The sequence below is a fragment of the Panthera tigris genome, chromosome A3 (genome assembly GCF_018350195.1).
Source record: "Panthera tigris isolate Pti1 chromosome A3, P.tigris_Pti1_mat1.1, whole genome shotgun sequence".
In the NCBI taxonomy this organism is placed as follows: Eukaryota; Metazoa; Chordata; class Mammalia; order Carnivora; family Felidae; genus Panthera; species Panthera tigris.
The window spans coordinates 99,831,446-99,857,374 of record NC_056662.1 but is presented as its reverse complement, the minus strand read 5'-3'; the positions used below and the strand labels follow the sequence as shown (position 1 = coordinate 99,857,374).

The 25,929-nt window shown below is 44.5% G+C and overlaps 1 protein-coding gene across 3 annotated transcripts in view; it reads left to right on the top strand.

Moving 5' to 3' along the window:
- Positions 1–25,929, top strand: part of POLR1A (RNA polymerase I subunit A) — a 76,403-nt gene that overhangs the window by 2,048 nt on the left and 48,426 nt on the right. For all 3 annotated transcript variants that reach the window (XM_042981893.1, XM_007082299.3, XM_042981894.1), the window contains 11 exons: positions 1,160–1,364; positions 2,484–2,633; positions 5,370–5,477; positions 6,505–6,590; positions 6,711–6,814; positions 12,597–12,683; positions 14,259–14,364; positions 14,648–14,810; positions 17,449–17,619; positions 17,758–17,880; positions 20,142–20,372. In XM_042981893.1, coding sequence (XP_042837827.1) covers positions 1,160–1,364; positions 2,484–2,633; positions 5,370–5,477; positions 6,505–6,590; positions 6,711–6,814; positions 12,597–12,683; positions 14,259–14,364; positions 14,648–14,810; positions 17,449–17,619; positions 17,758–17,880; positions 20,142–20,372 — 1,534 coding nt within the window. The remainder of the gene's footprint in view (positions 1–1,159; positions 1,365–2,483; positions 2,634–5,369; positions 5,478–6,504; positions 6,591–6,710; positions 6,815–12,596; positions 12,684–14,258; positions 14,365–14,647; positions 14,811–17,448; positions 17,620–17,757; positions 17,881–20,141; positions 20,373–25,929) is intronic.

Genomic DNA, 25,929 nt, shown 5'->3' with positions numbered 1-25,929 from the left:
TAAGACTGGCAATCTACGATTAACCCACCTTTTCTAGAATGCAAGGTAGCAGAATATATCAGTAGTTTCAAACATTTTGTACCCTTTGATTCAGGGATTCCAGTTCACTGAGGAAATAATTATATTCCTAGGACATGATTAGAAGTTTGAAGTATCCTGTGTAAATCTTTATGCAGATAGGTTTTGTAAGCCTACTTACGATAGAGCTTGGTTAAATGAATTATTAATTGCTACATAATGAAAGATTTTATAGCCCTTAAGAATTATGTTTCCAAAGAATTTTATTGACCTAAAAAATACTCATTTAATGCTAAATAATAACAGTGTTTTTTGTTTTTTAGGTTGTGAGATTTGGATAACTGTCTCTATTTCCAAAGTCAAAAAAAATTTGTAAAGCAAACTTGGCATGAATGTACTTTGGTAAAAGTAGTTAAGAGTTCTGTGGGAGCCCCCTTTAAACCAAACACAAAATACGGTGATGAAACTTTTAGTGAACTTAGTATAACTTTTAGGCTGAGTTAAGTGAACTTTTAATATAACTTAGGTTATACTTCTCAAGGGTCTGCATATTTGTGTTTAATTTCAATTTACTACTTCTGCATATGGGAATTATGGGGTTATCTTCTCTTTACTGAACTATGTGGGCTTTGGAGTTAGTTGTGGTCAATATCCTGCCTCTTTCCTCCGTGCCCCCCCCCCCATCCTGGCTGTGTCACCTGGATTAAATCACCTAACTGTTCTGAGCTGCAGTTTCCTCCTCTGAAAAATGCATATAGCAATGCTCATCTCACAGGGGTGAAGTCAGACTAAATGCTGCTTGTAAAGCATTTAGCATGTGGTAGGCACTTAACTACTTTCTGTAAATACTCCCCATTGTACTCAGTGCAAGATTTGCACTAAATCTGTTTTTTACATATTTTACCACTCTTACCTATTCAGCACGTAGTTATTGAGCACATGCAGCGTGCAGGCTCTGTGCTAAGTGCTGAGCTACAGTGGTGAGCAAGGCATACACAGATTCTGCCCTCTGAAGCTGTCAGCATGTCTGAGGAAATAAATGTGGAATCATCATTTAACTATGAAGTGCCAAAAAAAAAAAAAAAAACATTTGAGAAGTTGGGTAACCTTCATTTTCCCTTGGTCTTTTTTATTTCCTTAGGAAATTAAGCGTTAAGTCCATTACGAACCCTCGTTACCTGGACAGCCTGGGAAACCCATCAGTGAACGGCCTGTACGATTTAGCTTTGGGCCCTGCGGATTCCAAAGAGGTGTGCTCCACCTGTGTGCAGGACTTCAACAGCTGCCCTGGCCACCTGGGCCACATTGAGCTTCCGCTTACAGTGTATAACCCTCTCCTCTTTGATGTACGTTCTGCCCTGGGCTGCCCTGTACACGTGGGTCTCAGAGCTGCTGGTGGGATTTGTGAGTGGCACTCCTGGCCTCACAAGAGGTGCCTAAAGAGGTTAGCTCCAGACACAGAGTTAAAGTGCTTTTTACCATGAGATTTAAAACCTTAAGGTGCCAAATCCAGTAAATTCAACTTGGCTTGTAGCCCTAACTAAATGAATTTCAGTTTGATTCCAGTTGAAAAGAGCCATAGCCTGGCTCTGTTCACATAGGAGGAGAAAGCATTTGAATTCATCCCCTACACTTTGTTTCAGGGGCTTCATGCCCTTCAGAAATCCAGGCAGAATCTCCCTGGCAGTAGGAAAACTTTGGAGTTCTCCAGGCCTCCCTGAGCTCTTCTGATGGATTTGTAAGCTCTTGCTTGGTTGCAAGATGAGCAAAGCCCAGAAGACCAGACAGTGAGTTAAGAATGAAGCTCTTGTCTAGAGTCCTATTTGTGTATTTTCAGCTTTTTTATGTCAGTTAGCCTAGCCTCCAGGATTTGTTTCAAACTCTACAGATGACAGTATACGTGGTTTTTTTTTTTTGGTCTGTTAGTTGTATTGAGGAAAGAGAATCGTCTTAGTTAAATGCAGTATTTAGTTAAATGCCAAATATTTAACTAAACTTCTATTAACTAAACTATTACATATTTTATTTATTTTTTTAAAGATTTTATTTTTAAGTAATCTCTACACCCAACATGGGGCTTGAACTCTCATCCCCAAGATTGAGAGTCGCATGCTCCACATACTGAGCCAGCAAGGCATCCTGCAAATATTAAATATTTTAAGTTAAATATTTAAATACTGAAATTAGAATTTGGTACTTAGTTAAATAATATGAAGGTAGCTCTCTAACTCAGACCCAAACTAAATTTCAACTTTTAAGGAATTAAAATGAAACCATGAAACAAGAAATAGAGGGGAATATTTATGTAGTTCATAGGGCCACAGAGGCCTTTCCAGGTACATTAGGTGAAGTGGAATTCTCAAAGGAGTAAACTGGCTACCTAACAAAAACTTTAAGTACGTTGAATATTACCTTGACGAACTGTGTCTCTAATTATCCTGCTTCTTCTTATTCCCTCTCTTCAGAAACTCTACCTGCTGCTCCGGGGCTCCTGTTTAAACTGTCACATGCTGACCTGCCCCCGGGCTGTGATTCACCTCTTAGTCTGCCAGCTGCGAGTTCTGGAAGTCGGGGCCCTACAAGCAGTCTACGAGCTTGAGAGAATTCTGAACAGGGTAGGTGGGGTGGTGGCAGTCAGGCAAGCCGAAGCAGTTCAGAGCATAGCTGTTTGTGTGTTGTCCCTGAGATTCGTCATCATAAGTCACCAGAACGTTTGATCTTTACGTCTTCTCACTAGATACCAACAGCTCAGCGTGAAAACATGAAGCCGTGAGAGAAATTGATGAAATGTTCATGAAAACAACATCTTAATACCACTTTAGCCATCAGTGAGTTTCATTTCTGGACCTTGGAGCCAGTGGAGGCTTATGCATTGCTTTGGATTATTATGTTTCTTTGGTCTGTTTTAATGTAGGATGTTTTAATGTGGAAAATTGTTTTTCATGCTATTGACTTTTTTTGAAGACTTCAGACCCATTGTCTTGTAGGATTTCTTACTCTCTGGATTTGTCTGACTTTTTCCTTACTAGATTCACATTTTGGTGAGAATACAACCTATACCATATGGGGATGCTTCGTGTCATTTCAGGAGGCACATACTGTCAGGTTGTTTTATTATTGGTAATGCTGAGTTTGATTACTTGGATAACAGGGGGACCACCAAATCTATCACAGAGACATTTTTCTCTTCATTAGAAAAACATCCTTCAGATTTTCTGATGCTATTATAAGTATCTTATGTAAAATTCATTTTCTGTCTCTAGATCAAAATATTACTGATTTTTTTTTTTTTTTTTTTATGAAACCACCTGGCAGAAGTGTATCATTCTTAATGATTTACCTATAAATTCTTGTTGGTTTTCAACATAAGCCTATCATCTGGGAATCTTGGCAGTTTTGTTTCTTTCTAGTCCTTACATGTTCTATTTCTTTTTCTTTATTTTGGTGGCTAGGAGCCACACTGCTGTGTTGAAGGGATAGCAGCCATCCTTGTCTTGTTTCTTGTCACAAGGGAAACCTTTTACCTTTCCTTTCCACTTCCCTTTCCTGAATAATTCAGTCTTAAAGACGTTAGGTGGGCAGAGCTTCTACACAGAGCTGTGGCCTTATGTCAGAGCCCAAGCTTGATGAGACAGGCATTCAAGGGGAGAACATACCTGCATGTGTGGGCAGCCTGACATGGAATATCAGAGGTCACATAGGGTGAGGAAGATGTCTATTTAAGGATAAAAGCTCAGCATAGTATGCAAATGTGCAAGTCAAGTCAGAAGGTACCCATCCTGGATGGCCCAGTGAGGGATGTGAGCACCTACATAGGATGAGGAGGGTTCCACAAGGAGGGGGGCTTAGAGTGGGGTGCGGGGTGCAACCCCAAGTCGAGTGAGAGCCATACATGGGAGGGGTGGCAGCCTTGTTGGGAGGGTTTACATACAGGGAGGGAGATTGATCCAGTAAGTACATATTTTAAGGATAAGGTAGGCCAGACTTCATACTATTAGAGAAGGGAGTTACAGATACATGAAAGAGAAAAAGCCCAGAATTAATCCTGTGGTATTGGACTGGAATTGGAAGTTTGATTTGATTCAGTACATAACGCATACATGTGCACACGTAAGCACACATGACTTCCAGGGAACAAAGCCAAAAAAGTTAATCCAAAGTCACATATGTCCTAGAGAGAGGATTTTCCTAAAACTTTACTCAGAGTGCTATTTTTTCTAGATATTTGTCCATTTCATCGAAAATTTCAGATCTGTTGGCATAAAATTATTCATGATGATTACTATCTTAAAATTTTTTCTTTAGTAAACTATACACACAGAAATGCATTAATCACACAGTCTAACAAATAGTTACAAAGTACCATCACCCATATAGTCACCTTCATTGTCAAGTTACTGTCCAAGTCCCCAGAAACCTCATCTCTTTCCTCTGTCCTTGTGTGCTTGTTTTTGAAAGGTTTTTCTTTTTCTTCGTCTTTTTTTTCTTTTCTTTTTTTTTTTAGTAATTAGAAAATTATTGGTGGGAATAATTTGAAGCCTAGGCTAGGACTGCCTTTCTCCAGAGAGGATGCCTATTGCTTCTGCCATGTGCACAGTGGCCTGGGACCATCATAGGCCTCAAAGCTGAAGGCTCCCTAGGCTGCCCAGACATTTGGAATCCAGGCTGCAGTATTATATCAGGCCCAGTCTGGTTCCTAAGGGTGTAACCCTTTGGGTTCCCAGCTTCCTGTGTTTGTGAGGTGGAATTCTGTCCTTGAACTAACTCCAGGCTTTGATTTCTGTCCTCTTCATCCTTTGAGGCCTTCAGAATAAAAAGTTCAAAATGAGTGAGTTGGAAAATGTTCCCAAGGTTAGGACTGCCGTGTTGTACAGCTCCAGGGAGCATCACAGAAGTGTGTCATTGTCTTCCACAGGGGGACACAACTGCACTGAGGGCCACCCTGGAGCTGGGCAGTGCCGCAGCCCTGCACCAGAGCAAACATGGCCCTGTGCTGTGCGACCTGTTAGATTCCTGGCTTTGCTTCAGTCTGGCAGGTTCCTCACTGTCCTCTCAGGTTTTCAGAGCTTTAAATTTTTTTGGAGTATCGTGTCCTATCTTGGTTCTTTTCAGTTTTCGTTTTGTCTGAATAACCTAGCCTACATTCTCAGAGCCGGATATTCTTTGATTTTTTTATTATTTACTTATTTTAACAGCAGTGTTGCCTTACTGTTTTGTAAATACAACACGGTGTGAAATTTCCTTCCCTTCTCTTCAGCTAAACTCTCCCACCCTGGGAGAGGCTGGCCCCATGATGCTGCAATCAGACGCTTGCTTATTTCAATAGTATGGTTTTCCGCTTTGTTTTTCAGTTTCTAGAAGAAAACGCTGATCCTACTGCCTTCGAAATTCAAGAAGAGTTAGAACAATATACAACCCATATTGTACAGAACAATCTGTTGGGATCCCATGGTGCACATGTGAGTTACCTATCTCTCTCTTTTCCTATAACACTTGGTCTTTGGTATAATTATCATAGTTCCCTCTGCGCTGTAATTTGTATATACTTTTTGCTTCTCAGAGCAGACCTGGATTTGAATCCCAGCTCTGCCTCTTAGAGGCCTGTGACATTGTAAGTTACATTGCTGTCCCTGAGCCTCTGTGTACTCTTGTTTAATGCCTGCCTGCAGGAGTAATGAGAGGATTAGATGAAATTAGGTGATTTAGGTACAATGTCCAGCAAGGTTGTGAAATACTGTCTCATTTTGAGAGTGGTGTCTGTGTTCTTCTTTCTCTCAAACACTAAACTGTTGCTACCTCCTCACCCACCCCCTGCCCCTACAGGACCTGGGTAAGTATTAATTTGTTCAACAGTTGAACGAATGGCATAGGTAATCGACCTGTACTAATCTTTGAAGTACTAATCTTAGAATCTAGCTCACCTTATGCCCAAATTTCACACCTGAGATTCTGAATAATTGGTCTGGGGCAGAATCCTAGCGAAGTTACAGAAGCTCCCAGGAAAAAGTTTCATTTGCAGCCAGGCTCAGTCCCCTTTATGTAGCTTAACTGTGGATGTGCCTTTCTTAGGGCCCTGATGTCCATCTGAGGGAGGCAGCAGGGGTGGTATACTAGCTGCATGCAGAGAGGTTTGTTTTAAATTAACTGGCATTTATTGAGGACTTACTGTATTCCACGGCTCCTCCCCCCCTCTTCATGATCTCTTAGTAACAGCTTGGTGAGGTAGTCAGTCTTAATCCCACGTATGGATGAGGACATTTAAGCCTTAAAGAAGTCACTCAGTAATTGGTAGAGTTTGGCTATATTAGGGTTCTGTGGAAAATGTTTAAGAGGGTAGCTTACTCCTTTTTTAAAAAAAGGTAAGAATCATAAAATGAGTATGTGCTGTAGTGAAATGAAATAGTAAAATGAATCTAGTAAATGAATGAATGAATGAATGTAGTAAAATGAAATCGCACTGCAACGTTTTTTGCCCTTTCTCAACAGGTGAAAAATGTTTGTGAGAGCAGGAGCAAACTCATTGCTTCCTTCTGGAAGGCACACATGAGTGCTAAGCGATGTCCCCACTGCAAGTGAGTACTGGGCTCTTGTCTCTCCCTTTCCCCAGAAGCCTCTGGCCAGTCACTCACAGCTGTTACTCAGTGTCTTGTTGAGGTTTTTCTCTCCTCAATCACAACCGTTCTCATACATAGGACTGGACGGTCAGTTGTCCGAAAGGAGCACAACAGCAAACTGACCATCACATATCCAGCCATGGTGCACAGGAAAGCTGACCAGAAGGACACAGAGCCCCTGGGTAAGCAGGCTGGGCCCTGGGAGGTCCTTGGACACGTTTCACATGTGGCCATCAGGTGTGTCTCAAACTTTGGGAATACCTGCTCGTTACCACGTGTTTCTCACCTGCGTGTTTGTGGCGGGCCAGCAGAGGTGCTGTCCAGGCCTCTTAATGGTTGGAGGGGACCCTGGTTAGTGCTCATCCCTCGCCTCTCATGCAGAACTGACAGGCTGACCTGCATTATGAGCCAGTGCCCCATGGGCTGAATGAGGTTGTCTTGCCTCGGGCAGTCATTTTTCTGGAAGATTTTTGAGGAAGAAGGAATCCACTTGGCAGATATTTAGAATCATTTTATTGTCAAAGAAGTGTGGATTTATTTTGAAGTAAAGTGTAAAAAATGTAGGTGAGTTTTACAGGAAAACTGAGCATTCACAGAACATTAATGCCTCCTACAGGCTGCTTCTGGCTGTGTACTCAGATTCTTGGAGTAGAGTGTCTCCTATTCAGCTCTGATCTGCCATTGGGGTACTTGGGAAAACATTTGAGAGACTAGTACTTCTACTGTTAATGTTGTTTATATAGAAAAATCTTACTTGAACATAGTTGACGCAATGTTGCATTACTTTCAAATGTTAACTAGTGCTTTGATAAATTTATACATTATGCCATGTTCATGGCAAGTATAGCTACCGTCTGTCCCTATACAACGCTGTTACAGTATCATTGGCTGTATTCCCTATGTGTGCTGTCCCTTTTATTACTGTGACTAAACTCATTCCGTAATTGGAAACCTGTATCCTCTTCACCTATTTTGCTCAACCCGCCCCTCCCTTTTGGCAACCATCAGTTCTCCATATTTACAGTTCTGGTACTTCCTGTTTATTCATTTTTGTCTAGATGCCACCTATAAGTAGAAACATATGGTATTTACCTTCCTCAATCTGACTTATTTCACTTAGCTTAATACCCTCTCGGTCTGTTCATGTTGTTGCAAATGGTTCGATCTCGTCCTTTTTATGGCTGCATGATATTCCATTGTATATGTCTTCATCCCATCTTCCTTATCCATTCATGTATAGATGGATACTTCGGTTACTGTTGTATCTTGGCTATTGTAAATGATGTAGTAAACATGGGGGTGAATATATCTTTTCAAATTTTCTTTTCTTTTTTTTGGTTAAATACCTGATAGTGGAATTACTGAGTCACATGGTATTTTTGTTTTTATTTTTTATTTTTTGAGAGAGGGAGAGAGTGCACACAAGTCTGCCTGCTTGCAAGCAAGGGAGGGACAGAGGAAGAGGGAGGGAGAGAGTCTTAAGCAAGCTCCACGCTCAGCACAGAGCCTGACACGGGGCTCAATCTCACAACCGTGCAGTCGTGATCTAAGCTGAAATCAAAAGTCAACCAACTGAACCACCGAAGCGCCTGATATTTTTATTTTTAATTTTTAAAGGAACCTCCATGCTCTTTACCACAGTGATTATAACAATTTACATTTCCAACACCAGTGTACAAGGGTTCTTTTTTCTCTACATCCTTGCCAATACTTGTTATTTCTTGTCTTTTTGTTTTAGCCATTCTGACAGATGTGAGGTGATAGCTCATTTGTGCTTTCAATTTGCATTTCCCTGATGAGTGATGTTAAGCATCTTTTATGTATCTGTGGTATCTGTATGTCTTCTGGGGTTTTTTGTAGCCACAGGATTGTTTAAATGTGTTTTTTGTTTTATCTTTTGAGGTGGTGAAGATTAGATAAGATCTTCCATTTTAAGAACCAAGACCAGTGCTTGCCCCCTGTAGTCCTATAGTTTGTGCTTTATAGATGTTAACTGCTCATTTTTGTGATGCAATCAGTGTGCCTGGATGGAAAAAGCATAACCTGTGACTGATACTCTGCTATTTATGCTGAGTGGCTTAGAGAAGGTCACTTCCTGGAGCTTTGTTTTCAACTCTATACATGGCAATAACAAAACTTCTTGCCCACAGTTGAGATTTCATGAGTGAAAGTCCATAGCATATTGTTACTAAACCTTATTCCAGAGCTCAAGAACATGGACTAGGCAGGGGAATAAGTTCTGTTCTTAGAGATGCATAATCTTTTACATTGAGGACTCTCTGGCAAGGCTTGGAGTAAATAACTATCTTGTCCATTTGGCTGCCATAACAAAAATATCATAGACTGGGTGGCATATAAACAATAAACGTTTATTTTTCACGGGTTTTGAGGCTAGGAAGTCCAAGATTTTGGTGCTGGCAAATTTGGTGACTGGTGAGGGCCTGTTTCCTCATTGACAGCTGCCTTCTCTCTGTAGCCTCACATGGCAGAAAGGGCCAAGGGAGCTTTCTGGGGTCTTTTCATAAGGTCACCAATCCCAGGTGCCTGGGTGGCTGTCGTTAAGCATCTGACTTCAACTCAGGTCATGAGTTCAAGTCCCACATGGGGTGAGCTCAGGCCCTGCTTTGGGTGAGGACAAGCCCCAGGTGAGCCCCACTTCTCTCTCTCTCTCTCTCTCTCTCTCCCTCTCTCTCTCTCTCTCTGTCTCTCCCCACCTCCCTTGTGGGATTCTCGCTCGCTCTCTGCCCTCACTTATGCCCTCTCTCTCTCTAAAAAAAAAAAAAAATGGCACCAATCCCAATCATGAGAATTCTGCTTTCATGACCTAATCACCTCCCAAAAGCTCCATCTCCAATACCATCATATGGGAGCAATTAGGATTTTAACACATGAGACTTGAGAGGACATGGTTTTTATCTGTGTCCTTTTATTTTAGGCTAATTTTAGGCTTAAGGAAGAGTTGCAAAGATAGTATAGAGAGTTCCTGTGTACTCTTTTTTAAAAAAAAATTTTTTTTTAATGTTTATTTTTGAGAGAGAGAGAGAGAGAGTGTGAGCGGGGGAGGGGCAGAGAGATGGAAACACAGAATCTGAAGCAGGATCCAGGCTCTGACCTATCAGCACAGAGCCCAATATAGGGCTCGAACTCACGAGCTGTGAGATCATGACCTGAGCTGAAGTCGTCTGCCCAGCCGACTGAGCCACCTAGGTGCCCCTCCTGTGTACTCTTTATTCAGTGTGCTCTAATGTAACATCTCAGATCACCGGGGTATACTTGTCCAAACCAAGAAAGTAACATTGGTACACTACTATTAACTGAACTACAGACTTAATTTGCATGTCTCCAGTTTTTCCAGTAACGTCCTTTTTATGTTCCAGGATCAAATCCAAGGTACCACACTGCATTTAGAAAGCCTGTTTAATTTTGTTTAATGGTTAACAGTTAACCACAAAGGTGGATTTTCCTATCTTTTCTATAAACAGCCCTTGAAACCATTTTTAAGGTTGGGAATTGCTGTTCTAGCCCTTAGGACGCGTTAGAAAATGTTCATAGATTAAAAATGAAAATAGTCGGCATTCCAGAAGATAACTGTTTCTTGGGATCAAATGTCTAGCAGTTAAGGAGCCTTCCACTGCCATTACCAAATGCATTCTTCTGAAGTAATCTTTCACTGCGGCTATGAGAATATGGTGGTGCCTCCTAAAATTCTATGCATTAGAAACAAGTTGACTGTAGTTTTCAGTGGTTCCAGGATTGGGATTTCAGTACATAGCAAACATTTACTTGTTGGGCACACAGCCTCATGCCAAAGACCATGCCTATGGCTGAGCACAGTGCCAAGGTGGAGACCACGTACCCTTTGCTCTCAGAAGAGGCTGCAGGTGACACAGGTCAGTAACTTCCAGGGAGCAGGTGATACGGAAGCAGGTGAGCATTCCGAACAAGGGTTCCTGGCCAAAGGGAACCATCCTGTGAGACCTGTGCCTCTATGGTTGCTATGTAGTAATGATCCCATGAAGAGCACCATAAGCTTGTAAAATTCTGCTTATGCTCCTGAATGCTCCTCAAGCCCCACGATGCACATTAGCATTTTAAAATGAGAATCCTTACAGCCAAGACACTCCACCATGATCCAGTCTTTCCCGAGTTACTTGACCTTCCAACCCCTTTGTCACATAGCAGCCCTTACAGCTGAGGGAAACCCATGGTAGGGATGTTCTGAAACCCCATCCAGACAGAAATCATTTTGTACAAGTGTCATGTTAGGATGGTCCAGCCCATGTGAGGAGATAAGATCCCACAGATTTCTTCTGACTCTAAGATCCTCTGAATGAGCAACCCTAGTTCTAGTCAGCCTTCCCAGCAATGAAACTGCAGTGGAGTGTGTCATGTACTGGTAGCTACTGGGACAGGAACTGGGGAGTACTGCCAAGTTCAACTGATCTTCCTCAGCCCTTCAAACCTGTTTAGTAGGAGAGGAAGTTCAGATAGTCATTTTCAGAAATGCCCACAAATTGTTTAGCTTAATGGAATCTGTGTTTTCCCACTGAATATACATAGCTTTCTAATGCTGTGGTTACCCCTGAAGGTCAAAAGCTCTCTTCATTGCACACCCACACTTCCCTTCAGTTGCATTAATTGATTGAAATGTTTTGCTGTTATAGGAATCAAAATTTTAAATGTGTGGACTCCTCGACCTAGCAGTTCCACTTTCACGACTTTCTTTTAAGAATTAGACATACCCACAGTATTAAATAGTTTAAAATAGGAAATGGCTTAAATGCCTATTAAGAGAGACTAGTTAAATTATGCTGCGTCTACTAATTGTTATCCAAGTTTCATATTGCTCTAAAAACTTGCGATGACATATCCTCTGCAGATCATAAACTTAATTGGGGAATTGGAGGTGGAATGAAGCTGGATCTTAAAAGTGTAGAAAAGGCAAAAGAGTGGGGTTTATAAGTATAGATTATTGTAGGATGTTTCGAATATGTATATTTGAGCCAGTGACTATTTAGTATCTGCTGTATGCTAGATAATTGTGTCAGATGCTAGGAACACAGACAAGACACAGTGTCTGTGCTGATAAGTACATAAAGAGGGAAAATTGAATAATGCCTAATTTCAGTCATTGTATCCCAGAAGAGGTTGATAGTTTTGAAACTAAAGGGTCACGTTGCTTTTCTCTGTTAATTATCTAAGTGCCTAGAGCCCTAGTTCCTGAATGGCTGCCTCATGTTTGATTTTCTGACTTACTCTGAGTCTAGCTGATAGACAGTATCCCAGGCTACTCTTGTGTAATCTGAGAAACCCAAATCAATCTACTCCATGTACCTACATATTCGTAGGAAGGAATTGAATATACTTTTACCCATAAAAATGATGATACTAACTTATCTCTAATTTTACTTCTGTGAATCTTTCTGGTAAAGCCATGTGCATAAAGTTCTTTAGCATAGTATAACTTACAATAGTACAAAACTGGGATCAACTCAGATGTCTAACTGTAAGAGTATGGTTGGGTCATTCGGAAGCATCCTTTCAGTGGAATATCATGCAGTCATTAAAAACAATATGTGACAACATGCAGAAATGCTCACAAGATGGCAGTAACTGAGCAAAGCAGGGTAGAGAGTAAGTTCACACTTAAGATTATAGTTACCTTAGACACTATGTAAACCAAAGGACTGGAAAAAATATATAGTAGTGATAATGTGATGGAGTGGTATGTGGTTTATTTTTCTTTTCCTTTATTGTTTTTATGCAATAGTTACATTTTTTCTATTACTTTAGAAATTAGGTTAAGGGGGAAAATATCCAGAGCTGAGAGTAAGCTCAGCTTGATTGATTTCTGTGGTCAAATTGCAGGCTTGGCAGGGTGGGGAAAAAGCATTGATAAATCCCATTATAGAAGGAGTGCCTGTTATTGATTTATTGTGCTTTGATTTCCCCTCCTGGCTCCAGGAATTGAGGATGCTCAGATGGGAAAACGAGGGTACCTGACACCGACCAGCGCCCGAGAACATCTTATTGCCCTTTGGAAGAATGAAGGTGCTGTACCAACCTAAAGAAATAGAAATAAGTCTTTGGGCTCATTTATCCAGCCTTTATTTTTTCCATGTTGTGGTCACTGTAATCTCTCCTGAATTTATAGGTTTGGAGCTGGCTTCAGGGTACATTGTCATTGATGCATTAGAGACTAAGCAAGAATCATGAACTTGACAATTACCATACCTGAACCTGGTCATTAAATAACAGCTGTGGGTAGGCCTTGCTTAATACAGTTTGACAGATTTCTGGGAGGTACAGCATAATTCACTTTATTTTAAAAGCCTGTAAATAACTTTTCAAAAAAAGAATTCTGAGGGAATTCTTCCTGTGATTCAAAAAGTGAATCCTAACATGTCTTTTCTTAGGATTTTTCAACATTTTAATTTCCTACAAAAAGGAAAGTCTTCCCTTCCTTTTGCGTGTACAACAAAAGCTAGGCAGTATATTCAAGCCCTTGTGTCACCACCCTCTGAGAGTGCTCTTGTTTTGGAACACTGAATGCAAACTGCTGTGTAATGGTAAACACTTAAAAACGAAAATGTTGCTGAAAGGATAAGTGATGTCAGGGAAAAAAGAGCACTCCTTTAGTTACTATGATCATTTCTGAGGTAGGCCCTGACACTTTTATTCACTCTGAATTTTGCTTTTTTTTTTTTTTTAATCTTTTTTTAATATTTATTTTTGAGGGAGAGAGAAACAGAGCATGAGCAGGGAAGGGGCAGAGAGAGAGGGAGACAGAATCCAAAGCAGGTTCTAGGCTCTGAGCTGTCAGCACAGAGCCCAATGTGGGGCTTGAACCCACGAACCGTGAGATCATGACCTGAGCCAAAGTCAGATGCTCCAACAACTGAGCCACTCGGGTGCCCCACAGTTTTTTGTTGTTGTTGTTGTTGTTTTTTTAAAGTAAGCTTCATGCCTAGCATGGACCCCAACACAAGCTTTGAGATCAAGGTCTGAGCCAAAGTCACGTAACCAACAGGGCCACCCAGGCACTCTGATGTAGCCTTTTTTTTTTTTTTTTAAGTTTTTTTTTTTAAGTTTACTGGAAACTTAAAATATAGCTTTGATCCACAAAAATGATCCCCTCTTGGTAGCATACGAATGGTGTTTTGTTTTGTTTTGTATTGTTTTGTTTTGTTTTGTTTTTGAGAAGGCTAACTTTTTTAAATTTGATTCCCCCGTTTTTTAGATATAGTTTTTATAAAAGCCAAAGCCGTGTGTGTGTGTGTGTGTGTGTGTGTGTGTGTGTGTGTGTGTGTGTGTGTGGTTAAGTCTGATAGTCCAGGAAGGTAGTGAGAAACAAGGTAAAGATGTTTACCATCCTTGTCCGTCTCAGTCCCCGGGCTGAGCACTGGGGTCCCCGCAGTGCCCGTCCTCAAGCTACCATCTCACCTGCGTGCACGTTCTCAACATGCAGACACTATTTTTTGCTTGTTTTTAGAAAGAAAAATGTGATTTAGCTCCACATGTTGTCTCATATTCTGGGGTTTTTTTCACCCAGTAGAATTTTGTGGTCACCCATCCCTGCCCTTACACATAGATTTAAATGATCATTTTGGTTTATTTCAAATACAGGATTCTTTCTGAATTACCTTTTTTTGGGACTGGAAGACGTTGGCATGGAGTCCAGATTCAATCCCAGTATGTTCTTTTTGGATTTCCTGGTGGTGCCCCCCTCAAGGTAATGCCCTTTAATTGACTTTATTTCACCTGGAAAAGGTTTCTTGAGCGATTCATTGAATAATGACCTCTGGGAGAGGCTTGAAGGGCCAGGGCACTGAGAAGTAAATCAGCAGTTCCACACCCAAGTTGCGGGTAGTTGGGAGTATTGTCTTGAATGTAATAGAAATGTTGGTTGGTTTCTGAGTGTGGTGGGTTGTGAGTTGCTCATAGCAGGGACAGGCAAGAGTCTGAAGAACGTGACCCTTCCCTCACACTAAACAGTTCCATGTGTCCCCCTACAGGTATCGCCCTGTCAATCGGCTAGGGGACCAGATGTTTACTAATGGCCAGACGGTGAACTTGCAGGCTGTCATGAAGGACATGGTCCTGATCCGAAAACTTCTGGCGTTGATGGCCCAAGAACAGGAGCTGCCATGTGAGGTGGCAGCATCTGCCAAGGATGAGGTCAGGGCTGCTTTGGAACTGACGTCATAAGCATATATGTTTAGTTCTAATGCCCACGGTGCAGATGCAGAACTCTGGGGGTGCGGGGAGATGCTCGTTGGGAATTCTGTACAGCTGTGTGTGAGCTCTCATTTGGGGTACCTAGGTAATGTCAGGGGGAAAGCATGATATGAGCATGGAAAGATCTAGGTTCTGCCCCAATAACCTTTGTTGAGTTGCTTTAATTTCCTGGGCCCATTTCCACTATAAAATGTGTATGGTTTGTGGTAAGAGTTTATATAGAGGCTGTTCTGGGCCACCTAGCCTCACTAGCAGTGATTGGCAGCTCAAGAAAGAGTCTGTCGGCTCTAAGAATGTTTCTTTTGGGTTATGGTGCCAGAGCCTGAGTCATCCAGCTCTGTTTTTGGCTCATTAAGACCTCTAGCATTGGGTTCAGGAGGGCAGTGTTGTTGATTCTAGGAATTTCCCAAAATAGGACTGTCAGGTTTGAGGCTTCAGCTTCGTTCTCCGTAAACAGTAGAGCTGGATTCAGTTTTCCCATTTCAGCCGACTTTCTGAGCCTACTTCAGTATGCCAGGTCTTCCATGGGTATAAAGATGAATCAGGCACTCAGAAAGCTTGCTGAGATCATGGAGATCCTTCCCCGTTCCGAGATGCTGTCTGGACGGAAGCAGGAAGGCTGTCTCAGGCTGCTTCCAGCTGCCGGCAACAGTTCGCTGTGAGCCAGGCCCATCACCAGGTGGCGCCACTGTCTGCCTGGACACTTGTGCTGTGGGTTATCCATACTCTCCTCTGGACTGTCTTTGGTTTTAAGTTTTCTGACCCGTCAGCATAGGTGTGCTTTCAAAAACCTTCAGTCTAAGAGGAACATGCCATCTGCAGGCCCTAGTCCAGCTTAGGGGGAAGGCCATTAAGATAGCCAAGACCAGGGCTAAGAACTTCTACTTCAGTGTCCCTTGAAATTAGAGCAGCGCTTTGTCAAAAAAAAGAAAATAGGAACAAAAAGGCCGACTGTCTGCAGAAATAAACATCCTTTCTGATTCTTAAGGTCCTTGCTACCTGAAGTCGCAGTGCCTCCTTTCTGTGTGATTAACAGGACATGTTCTTATTTCTTTCCCTATTTGCTCCCTGCATTCCTTTTCTATGGCAGCCCTCTCCCGAATTATGAATGCCTGATGGGGGCCAGGGGCTACACCTGGCACTGAGTATATGCTAGTGAGACAGGGTCTCCTTGCATGAGTCATCACATAGCCCTGAATCAGGTAATATCATAAGCAGTAAGTTAGGCTGACATGGCCCCTGTCGTCATACAGGTGACCATCTCTCCCTGTGAGGCTTCCTCAGAGCAGAAAATACATCTGTCCTCCCTATATCTAAAGAAGATGCCTTTATTTCTCAGGGTGGAGGACAAACCCACTTCAGTAATGGTTTTCTTGGCAGTCTTATTTACTAGAGCTTCGCCCCTCCCCTCATACCTCTCCCAATACACTAACAGATTTCTTCTCACCATCTCACTCACACTGGGGGACATCTGTCTCCAGTGTCATACCCAGCCAGTTGGGGCTAGTAGGTGGCCAGACAGTGTCAGTAGGTGGTGCTGTCAGGCAGCTTAAGGGCCTGTCTCCTGGGCAGGTAGGGAGAGAAGAGAAGGAGGCAGACCCAGGGACAGAAATATTAAAAAGGATTGGTTCAGATATTCCAGTGATACTTGGAGATCAGCCAGTCACTTGACGTAGCTCAGTTGGGGACCCACATTTTAATTGATAAAATAGAAAATAATATAGCAAACATTTTTACTTTTAAGAAATTCTTCCACTTATATTTTCATAAGTGCTTCAAATCAAGTTTTTCCAAAACCATAAACAAAGGTGAAATTCCATGTGAGAATCAGTTATCTGTCAGGATAACAGAGTTTCATGAAGAGTATTGAAGGGGCAAGAATTTGTACGGTGGTCTGAAGAATTAGATAGTAAGGGATTACAGCAGCTGCTGCTAGCAGACCCCTCCATTACTTTCTTGGGTTTCACAGTTCAGTGAAACAACCTATTGTGTTGGAGAAGCCTACAAGGCACATAATTGTAAGTGGTCTCTGGCCAATAGCCAACTAGGAACTGAGGCCCCCAGTCCAGCCACCCTCTGGGAACTGCATCCTGCCAACAGCCATGTCAGCTTAGAGATGGATCCTTCCCCAGATGAACCTTCAGATGAGACCATGGCTCTGGCTGACTCCTTTATTGCAGCCTAGGGGAGCCTCTGAAGCAGAGAAGCTAGTTGGGCTGTGCCCAGATTCCTGACTTACAGAAACTGTGAGATAATAAATATGTGTTAGTTTAAAAAAAAGAGAGAGAGAGAAACCTCGCATGTAAACTTGAGTTCATTTTACTATCAGAAAAACGATAGTATCGATGTATACGATGGGGCTGATGTTATGTTGATACAAACTGACAAGATAGATTTATCAGGACTTTGCCACTGATCCATCAGCGGCAAAAAAGACATAGGCATAAGACAAAAGACATAAAGGCAAACTCCAGAGCTCATCATTTGTCAGAGCTAGAGGAAGAAAGAAAAACAAAACAAAGCCTGGCCTTTGTGAGGTTTTTCCATCATGCCTCTTTTCTTGATTGTGTCTTGCCAGGAAAAAGACTCTTCGATTGCTCTGGACCGATCCTTTTTGAGTACGCTTCCTGGCCAGTCCCTCACAGACAAACTTTACAACATTTGGATTCGTCTTCAGAGCCACGTCAATATCGTGTTTGATAGTGAAATGGATAAATTAATGATGGAAAAGTACCCTGGCATTAGACAGGTGAGCAGGAAGTTGGATCCCCATTGCTAACCGAAGGGGTTAAATAATAACTGTATTTGTTTTGAAACAAGAAAATAATAAGTATACTTTTTTTTTTTCTTTAAACATGCTTTCTGTGGACTTTTTTCCTGCATAAAGATCCTGGAGAAGAAGGATGGCTTATTCCGAAAGCACATGATGGGAAAGCGAGTGGACTATGCGGCCCGCTCTGTCATCTGCCCAGACATGTACATTAACACCAACGAAATTGGAATTCCTATGGTGTGTGTGGTGGGGCCTCTCTGGCTACTGTTGGGTGTGGTACATGGGAGTGCTGAGGGCTGTGGGGGAAGGTGTGCAGCACGCTGGTTGTGGCTTGGGTGGGGACAGCTTTTGCTTCTTCCTGAACAAGCCATTTGGCAGGGACGTGAGGCTGTGTGATGGTATTGCTTTCACTCTTTACCAGGTCTCCAAACACCTTGTACCTACAAGGAAGACCCTTCCTGGGCAAGCAGGGAGCTAACTGCCACATCCCCGCCTGTGTATCTTCCTCCTGCCTCTCAAAGCCTAGTCTCTAAACCTTCCTAGTCAGATTGAATGCAGGACAGAGACGCGGAAGAGGGAAAGGGGGGGTTTCCATCCCAGGCACTTGCCAGGCATTAGGAGTCAGGAATGTGTACACTTAGTTGCCAGGCTCAGGAAGGGAGAAAACCTCCAGAGAGGGCTCTGTGTGTGTGTCATCCATCCTCTCAGCTCCTTGGGGGTGAGCAGTGTGCCCCATCCACCCATTAGTGTTTCCTCAGGGAGCCAGCCTCCTTTTCTCACTTCCCCACCCATTCGGGCTGTGGTGCGCATTAGCAGTAGTGCTTTAATTGGCTTCCTCCTTAATGGGCCTTGAGGTCAGTAATATGAAGGTGGTTTATTTCCCGTTGTGGAGAGTCTCATTTCCTCACACACTGCCCCCTCTGCTGCTCTCTGGGGAGCGCTGGTAATGAGCAGAGCTCAAGTGTTCTGATGGTCCCCTGTATGCCCGCTGCCTCGTCTCTCTGGGGTACACTCGGCTTCCTGGGCAAAGGCACACCTAAGAGAGGCCAGGAGTCAGAGAAAGCTTAGTCCTGGGCCCACTGCCTCCTAGAGCCATAGATCTTTATGTCTGGAAGCTGGGTCAGGTGGCAGAGAAAGGTATTATGAAGCCCAGTTGTGACCTTCCTGAGTCTGAGGCCCATTTCGTTGCTATTTGTTGCTTTCTTTGGACAGAAGGCATGGACTACCCCCATAGCCTTTGGCCTCACAATGCATAGAGCATCCCAGCTTTAGGAGAGACCTGTAGTGCTGCCTCTTGTTTCTACCTTCAGAGGTGCCGAGCCTCCCTTTCTCGGATGTGGGTTCATTTCATAATGGCTTGTCCTAAGGAGGGACTCCCCCTCTGCCTACCTCCAGCCTGTTCAGGTCTCAGGGCCATGGTAGCCTGGGGGTGTTACTCACAGGATGGCTGTGAGAAGCTGACTGTGCGAGATTGCCTCTTGGTCCCTTGTGGCACACCCTTCCCGTAAAGCACCGTGGAGAGGTGTTAATGGGAGCAGAGGAACTGAAATAAGTTTGGGGAATGAGCTAGAGATGAGCAGTGAACCAGACCGACTAGAGTGTCCCCTGAGAGGCTTACATTCCAGTGGTGGAGACAAATAAAGTAATATATAGGAGCATAAACACTGTCAGGTGGTGGTCAGTGCATTGGCAAAAACAGAATTGACCGTGGGAAAGGGAGCGCTGGCTGGGGTGGCAGGTAAGGCTTTTCGCAAAGTGTTGTTTAAGCAGAGACCTGGACAAAGAACCTGGACAGAGTTCAACCAGGTTCTTTATGAAGGACTCTGCATAGTCTCTGATACAGTTGTGTGCATGTAGGAGCATCAGAGTGTCTATAACATTCAGCAACTTAGAAACTTACTTAACCACATAACTCCTCTTCGAGTATATTGCAGGTTAAGCGTTAAGTGGTAACGCTGCACTTTCTCATATATCAGGAGACTGAATTGGTTTCATCTCAAGTGCCACCTTGATTGCAGTGGCAGCCAAAAGTGCTGGGTAGAGGCTCCAACGCCATGTCTGGGTTAGTGATGTCTACTGGAGTGGAGGGGGCTGTGGTGGTACTTGAGGGCGGGTATTTGCCGCCTCTCTCAAGTTAGTGTCCCATTCTGTGTTGCCTTTGGGGACTGTGAATTGATTGGTGGGTGAGGAAATGATGAAGTTTTAAAATGGGTGAAAAAAAATTTTAATGTGTAAACTGCAACACTCAAATTATTCTCTCCAGACAGACTGCTAGGAAAGGAGGCCTGATCTCTATTCCCTTGGGGCCTCAAGTCTAGATAAATGGCTTTGTGGAGAAGACAGACAGGATGTTGCGTACTCCCTGAAGGACTTTTGTGGCTAAGATAGCACCTCCACGTCATGGGGAAGAAGTCTCACAGCCTGTTGAGTCAGATTTTGAATCTCTATACAATCTTTTCTGCCTACCCCGAATTTTCATATCCACTCCCTGTTTCCAGGTGTTTGCCACAAAACTGACCTACCCTCAGCCAGTCACCCCCTGGAATGTTCAGGAACTGAGGCAAGCAGTCATCAATGGCCCCAATGTGCACCCGGGAGCCTCCATGGTCATCAACGAGGATGGCAGTCGCACGGCCCTGAGTGCTGTGGACCTGACACAGCGGGAAGCCGTGGCCAAACAGCTCCTGACACCAGCCACGGGGGCACCTAAGCCCCAGGGGACAAAAATTGTGAGTAGTGGACAGATTTGCTCAGGGGCTCGGCCAGCTCTTGTCTGGCTCCCCTGTGACTGCCAGCCATGAGTGCTGACACAGGAATCCATGAGCTGTTCTGCCTTCACAAGATGAAGCTTCCCCTGCATGTGGGTGTTACTTAGGGGTTTCATGGGGCTTACTTTATCTTCCCAGCTCGAGCTGGCATTCCTAGGATCTTGACACCATGATTCAAGCTTCATTTGGCTGTCCCATGACATGCAGCACGGTGCTGGGCACACATCAAAGACTCGAGAAGTACTCTCTAATGATAACTCAGTTGTGATCCTGGAGCAGGAGAGTTTGCTGTCCTTAAGCAGGGCTCCTCAAAGGGTGGTTCTGAGGTTAGCAGCAGCAGCATCCCTAGGGCTTGTGAGAAATGCACATTCACCCTCTTCTCCCCAAACCCCCGCAAAATGAATTAGAATCTCTTGGAATGGGGCCCAGGAATCTGTGTTTTAGCAAGTGCTCTGGAGGGTTCCTCTGCATGCTAATGTTTGAGAACTGACCTAAAGGAAGGAAATGTATTGTGTCCGTGATAACTAGTAACCCACAGGTTTCATCTGATGCCTCATTTCCTAGCAGTTGCTGATGGCTGCTTGTAGTTCTGTGTTAAGGGATCCCAAAGCTTACCTGGGCTCCACTGGAAAGAGTACGTAATTGATTAGCTGGGGGTATGAAATTGGTGAGTGACATCATTTGTGTCCTGCTAAATAGTAGCCATTTATGCTGAGGGGAGCATAACAGATGACCCCTAGCCAGGCAGTAGCGGCAGAAGTTGTTGAGGTGAAATGGATCTTTATTTGGGTTTAACTTAGGGGACTGATAGAGTGAGTGTTCGTCTGCGTGGTTCTCTGACATGTACAGACCTAGTGGCTGACCCAGGTCTTTAGTAATGAGGTGGAGCTCTACAAAGTTTCCTTTGGCCTTGAGGGAACTTTGGAGGAGGAACAAAAAGGATTAGGGAAGCGCTGTGGCCTTGTTGTGGTGACTGTTGGTTCTTCACTGCAGCCTCTCCTCTCACTTCCTGTCTCACTGCTTTGCCAAGGTACAGCAGTAGCGTGCTACCCATTTTCTGCTTTGGCCGTAGGGGACACAGGCAGACACAGATCAGGTCACCTGTTTTGTTCTTTTCTAGTGCATGACGTAAGGTTTATGTTGAGGCTCATGGGATTATTCTGCCTTTCTGAAGCACCTGGTGTTTTGGTAGGAGCTGTGTAAGGGATGCAGGAGATCTCGAGGTGTACTTCACGTAACTTGTGGGTGAAGCAAGACAAACATGAGGTAGTCTTCCAGTTAACTCAAGCCAAACACATGAAAGAGTCTCATGGTTGGAAAATTGGGGAGAAAAATGGAGAGTGGAGTGGGGGTCGGCGGTACAGAGGACCCACTGCTCTCTGTGCCGCGCTTTGCCAGTCACTGTAGACAAGGCCCCGCTACTCTGGAGTTTACAGCGTGGTGGGGGCATCACCAGGGAATGTGTGGCATCACTGCTCGGTGGTGTGGCAGACACAACAGGGACTAGCAACAGAGACTTCTGGCTTTAGTACTTGATGCTCAGCAAGAAAGGCACATGGAAGTCAAAGAACTTTAAAGATAAAAAAGAAATTATGTGTATTTGATCAAAAAAGTTATACTTGGTTTTCAGGTGTGTAGATTAAGATGCCCAGTAAGGACGGAAACATACTCTTGGTTTTGGCTTGAATATGCATGATGCACTTACGTGCTTTATCGGTATTTATCTTTGTATCTCGATGGTGACTGAGATGCAGTTCTTATTAGAAATAATGTGATGCAAATTCAACAACAACAACAACAAAAGGGCTCCTGAGGGTGGGAGGGCACGGAGGATTCAGTCATCAGGAGGCTGGTGAGGGCCAGCCTGAAGGCTGCAGGAAAGTGAAGGTTATGGCAGGGATGTTTGGGGGGGAGGGGGTGACTTGGATAGCGTGGGGGTCAAGGCTGTGGAAGAGACAGGAGGTGAGAACCAAGTTGTGGTTCCCAGCACAGGAGAGTGGCAGTGCCCTGACAGGAGGTACATCGGGCCCCTGTAAAGTGAGGTGATGGTGGGGAATCTAAAGGCCCATCTCCTGTGAGAGGTGGATGTGTGGGACTTAAATTAAGGGCCATAAGAGTTAATTTTCAGAGTGTGAACTCCGAGCACAAAGTACAGTGGAGAGAGAAAATGGGGGACTCACGGGCTGAAATGTGGAAGCCGGAGGAAGGCAGGGAGGACCGGGGAAGCTGAGGGAGAGTGGTTGGGGAGTGGGGGGGGCTGAGCCTCCTCATTTGGCATCTGCATCTGTTTCCCACATGTGGTTGTGGGAAAGAGCAGCCCTGGGTATCTTCATATCTCCCAGGGATACCTGTTAGATGCTCATGAAGTTCCATGTGAAGTCTGAGAAGAGTGCAGAAACAGAGAGGGCGCATCCGATTTGTCCAAATGAAGGTCATTTGTGACGCAGGAGAGCAGTTCGAAGAGTGGGAGCAGTCAGGTTTCAGAGCTCTCATGAGGCAGCGGGGCCAGTAGCTAAGGGCATCTGAAAGACCAGCAGAAGGGTACAGGGTTTCTGACGTGATTGGGATGCAAGGATGAGGCAGTTGCACAGAGAACTTGACACGGCCTTGGTTACGTCTGTGGGGTCGGAGGTGAGCGGTATCCAGAGCTTCAGAGAGGGAAGGTTGGCCTGCTGCCACAGGCCGGTCAGTTCCTGGGAAGTGACTGAAGTGCGTTCCGAGCAGTGGCGAGGTTGAATGGGGCGGGCCCGTTCGCTGGTCTTCTGACTTCAGTTCCAGTCCTGGGCACACTGTCCCTGTTTTCCCCTCCAGCCTCACCTCTCAGCTTGCCTCCATGTTCCAGCTGGCCCCCATCGTTGCAGAGTCCCTTCCCTTCAGGCCTTGCCCTCGTGTATTTGTGTCCCCGCCTGGATCACTGCCCTCCCCCACGCTCCCGGGCCAATTCCTGCTAGTCCTTCGGGTCTCAGCAAAGCCCTCATCCTCTGGGGCAGGGGTCTGCAAACTTTTCCAGCCAAAGGCCCGGTTGTAAATATATTAGGCTCTGGGGACCACATGGTCTCTGGTGCAGCTAATCAACCCTGCCTTGGGAGTGTCAGAGCCAGCGCGGGCAGCACATAAATGAATGGGCCTGGCCACGTGCCCGGAAGACTCTGTTTACAAAAGCAGGTGTCCTGCTCCTGCTTGTGTTCTGTAGTTTGACACTCTCAAAACTGTAGGAGGTGCGCCCCATGGTGTTCCCACCACACACTCATCACCCCCACCCCACTCCTTGTTCTCATTGTGTGATGTTGTCACCATGCGGGCACCCATTCACATTCATCCTCCATCCAATGCCTAAATTCGTGAGGACGCGGGTAGGGTGTTCTCAGCACCCAGCATGCAAGAGGTGCTCAGGAAACCCCTGCTGAGTAGACAGACCCAGGCTGAGATGAGGGAGGCACTGAGGTGGGAGGGCCACGTTGGACCTATAACCAGGGGCGAAGACAGGAAGGGACTTTATGAGGGAAAAGTGGCTCTTAACATCAGGATGTGGGGATGAAGGATGATTATTTTTATTTTCCAAAATCTCTCTTTTTTTAGATCTTTATTTTTGAGAGATAGCGACAGCAGCAGGGGAGGGGCAGAGAGAGAGGGAGACACAGAAGTGTAAGCAGGCTCCAGGCACTGAGCTGTCAACACAGAGCCCGATACGGGGCTCAAACCCACGAACCATGAGATCACGACCCGAGCCGAAGTCAGACACTCAACCACTTAGCCACCCAGGCATCCCTATTTTCCAAAATCTCAATAACATTATAAACGATGCTAACTTGTATAATTACGTACACATGTACTTTATTTGTAATGTTTTGCAGATTTTGGTTAACGCATTGCACGTAGATCAGGACTAGACTAAAGAGCTGGGGTCATGACTGGGAAGCAGGGAGCCTGGTCCGGGGAAGGACGGACCACAGGTTAGGTGAGAAGGAAAAGGGTGACTGACAGGACCCATTTCCCTTGGGAGGTGTGAAATCTCTGTCCCTTCCTCTGGGCCTTGTAAGTTGGGAGGAGGTGGCCAGGACGGCTGAGGCTCATTTCCCAGCCCAGCAGCCTGCCAGAAGCTGCTCTTTGGCTCTGGGTCTGCTTCTGAAAACTCTGACCCGGGCACTGGGGCATGCTAATTTTCACTGCAGTATTTATTTAGATACAAGAGAAAGGAAGGGCCTCAGGTTTGGGTTGGCGAGGGGAGCTCCCTTTGCTCCAGGGCTTCTGTTTGGATTGGCTGGTGCCTGCCAGACTGGCCTGCTTGCCTTCCCAGCTGTGGGGTTTGCTTATGCTAGAGGATGTCTCAAATTTACGAGACTCAAATCTGAGGCCCATCCTGGGGTTTTGCCCACAGGTCTGGGCAGTTTCTCCCTGGAGAAGCTAAAGAAATAAGACCTTGAAAGTCAGCTCAGTCTCTATGACGTGCCCTGGACAGACCCTCATGAGAATTCTCAGAGTTAGGTCTCCTTGGAAACATGGATGTGGGGGCAGAGAGGGGAATGTTCGAACTCCTTGGAGCGCAGAAAGACTGCCTCCTTGCTAAGTGCTTTTAGGACTGCCATTTAGAATTTCAGGGTTTTGCTTCTTGCTTCCCTGACCTGGAGGAAACTTTCAGCTCAGCTGAAAATTTGGGGTGAGGTGGGGTGGATGGGGACAGGATCTTTTGTCTACTTCTAGACTCTCTGGAGCCACCTTTCTGGTTCAGCTTCATAAATGTGGGCAACATAAAGAGACTAGACTTGGAGGAATTTGTTACCCCCAAGCTGTTACCTGCTATAATTGAGGGAAACTTGGGTGGGAGGGGTCTGACCAAGTCCATTTGGGACCAAGTCCATTTGGGTGGGAAGGGTCTGACCAAGACTGATTTGGGCTGCTCAGGGCGCCTGCAGAATGGCTGGGGCAGCTGCCTTCATACATTTCTCTTTTAAAATAGCTTTTGGGTTCATCATTTAGGAAGCCCAGTAGTTAACATAAGGTAAGATAAAGGGCAGTATAAAGCTCAGTGAGCCCTCCACTAGAGTCAGCTTTGTGGAAAGTGGTGTTCTGTCAGGAGGACATGACCAGTGGCATATTGGTAAGGGGGAAAAAAGTGTGGATGGTGGCTATCTTTTAAGGAGTAAGATTACTTGTGGTCTTTATTCTGTTCTCTGAGTTTTCTGCCCCACAATGAGCATATCACTTGGGCAGTACTTGTTGCTTTTCTTAAAAATAGTTGGAGATCTTTAAAAAAAAAAAAAATGAATAGGAGTAATACACACGCATTGTTGCAGGAACAGGACTAAGATGTGTAGAGGTAAAGATGTACTCTGTGCCTTACTTTTCCCATGTGCCCTTGTACCTGCGGAGTCCATAGGGACAGCTGGGTAGGGATCCAAGAAACCTTTCCCTTATACATATAAATACATAAAGAATTGTGTTGGGTTTTAAACCGCCTCATCCTGTCACCTTATATGCCACCTGGATTTTCTTTTTCTTCTCCTTTTTTTTTTTTTTT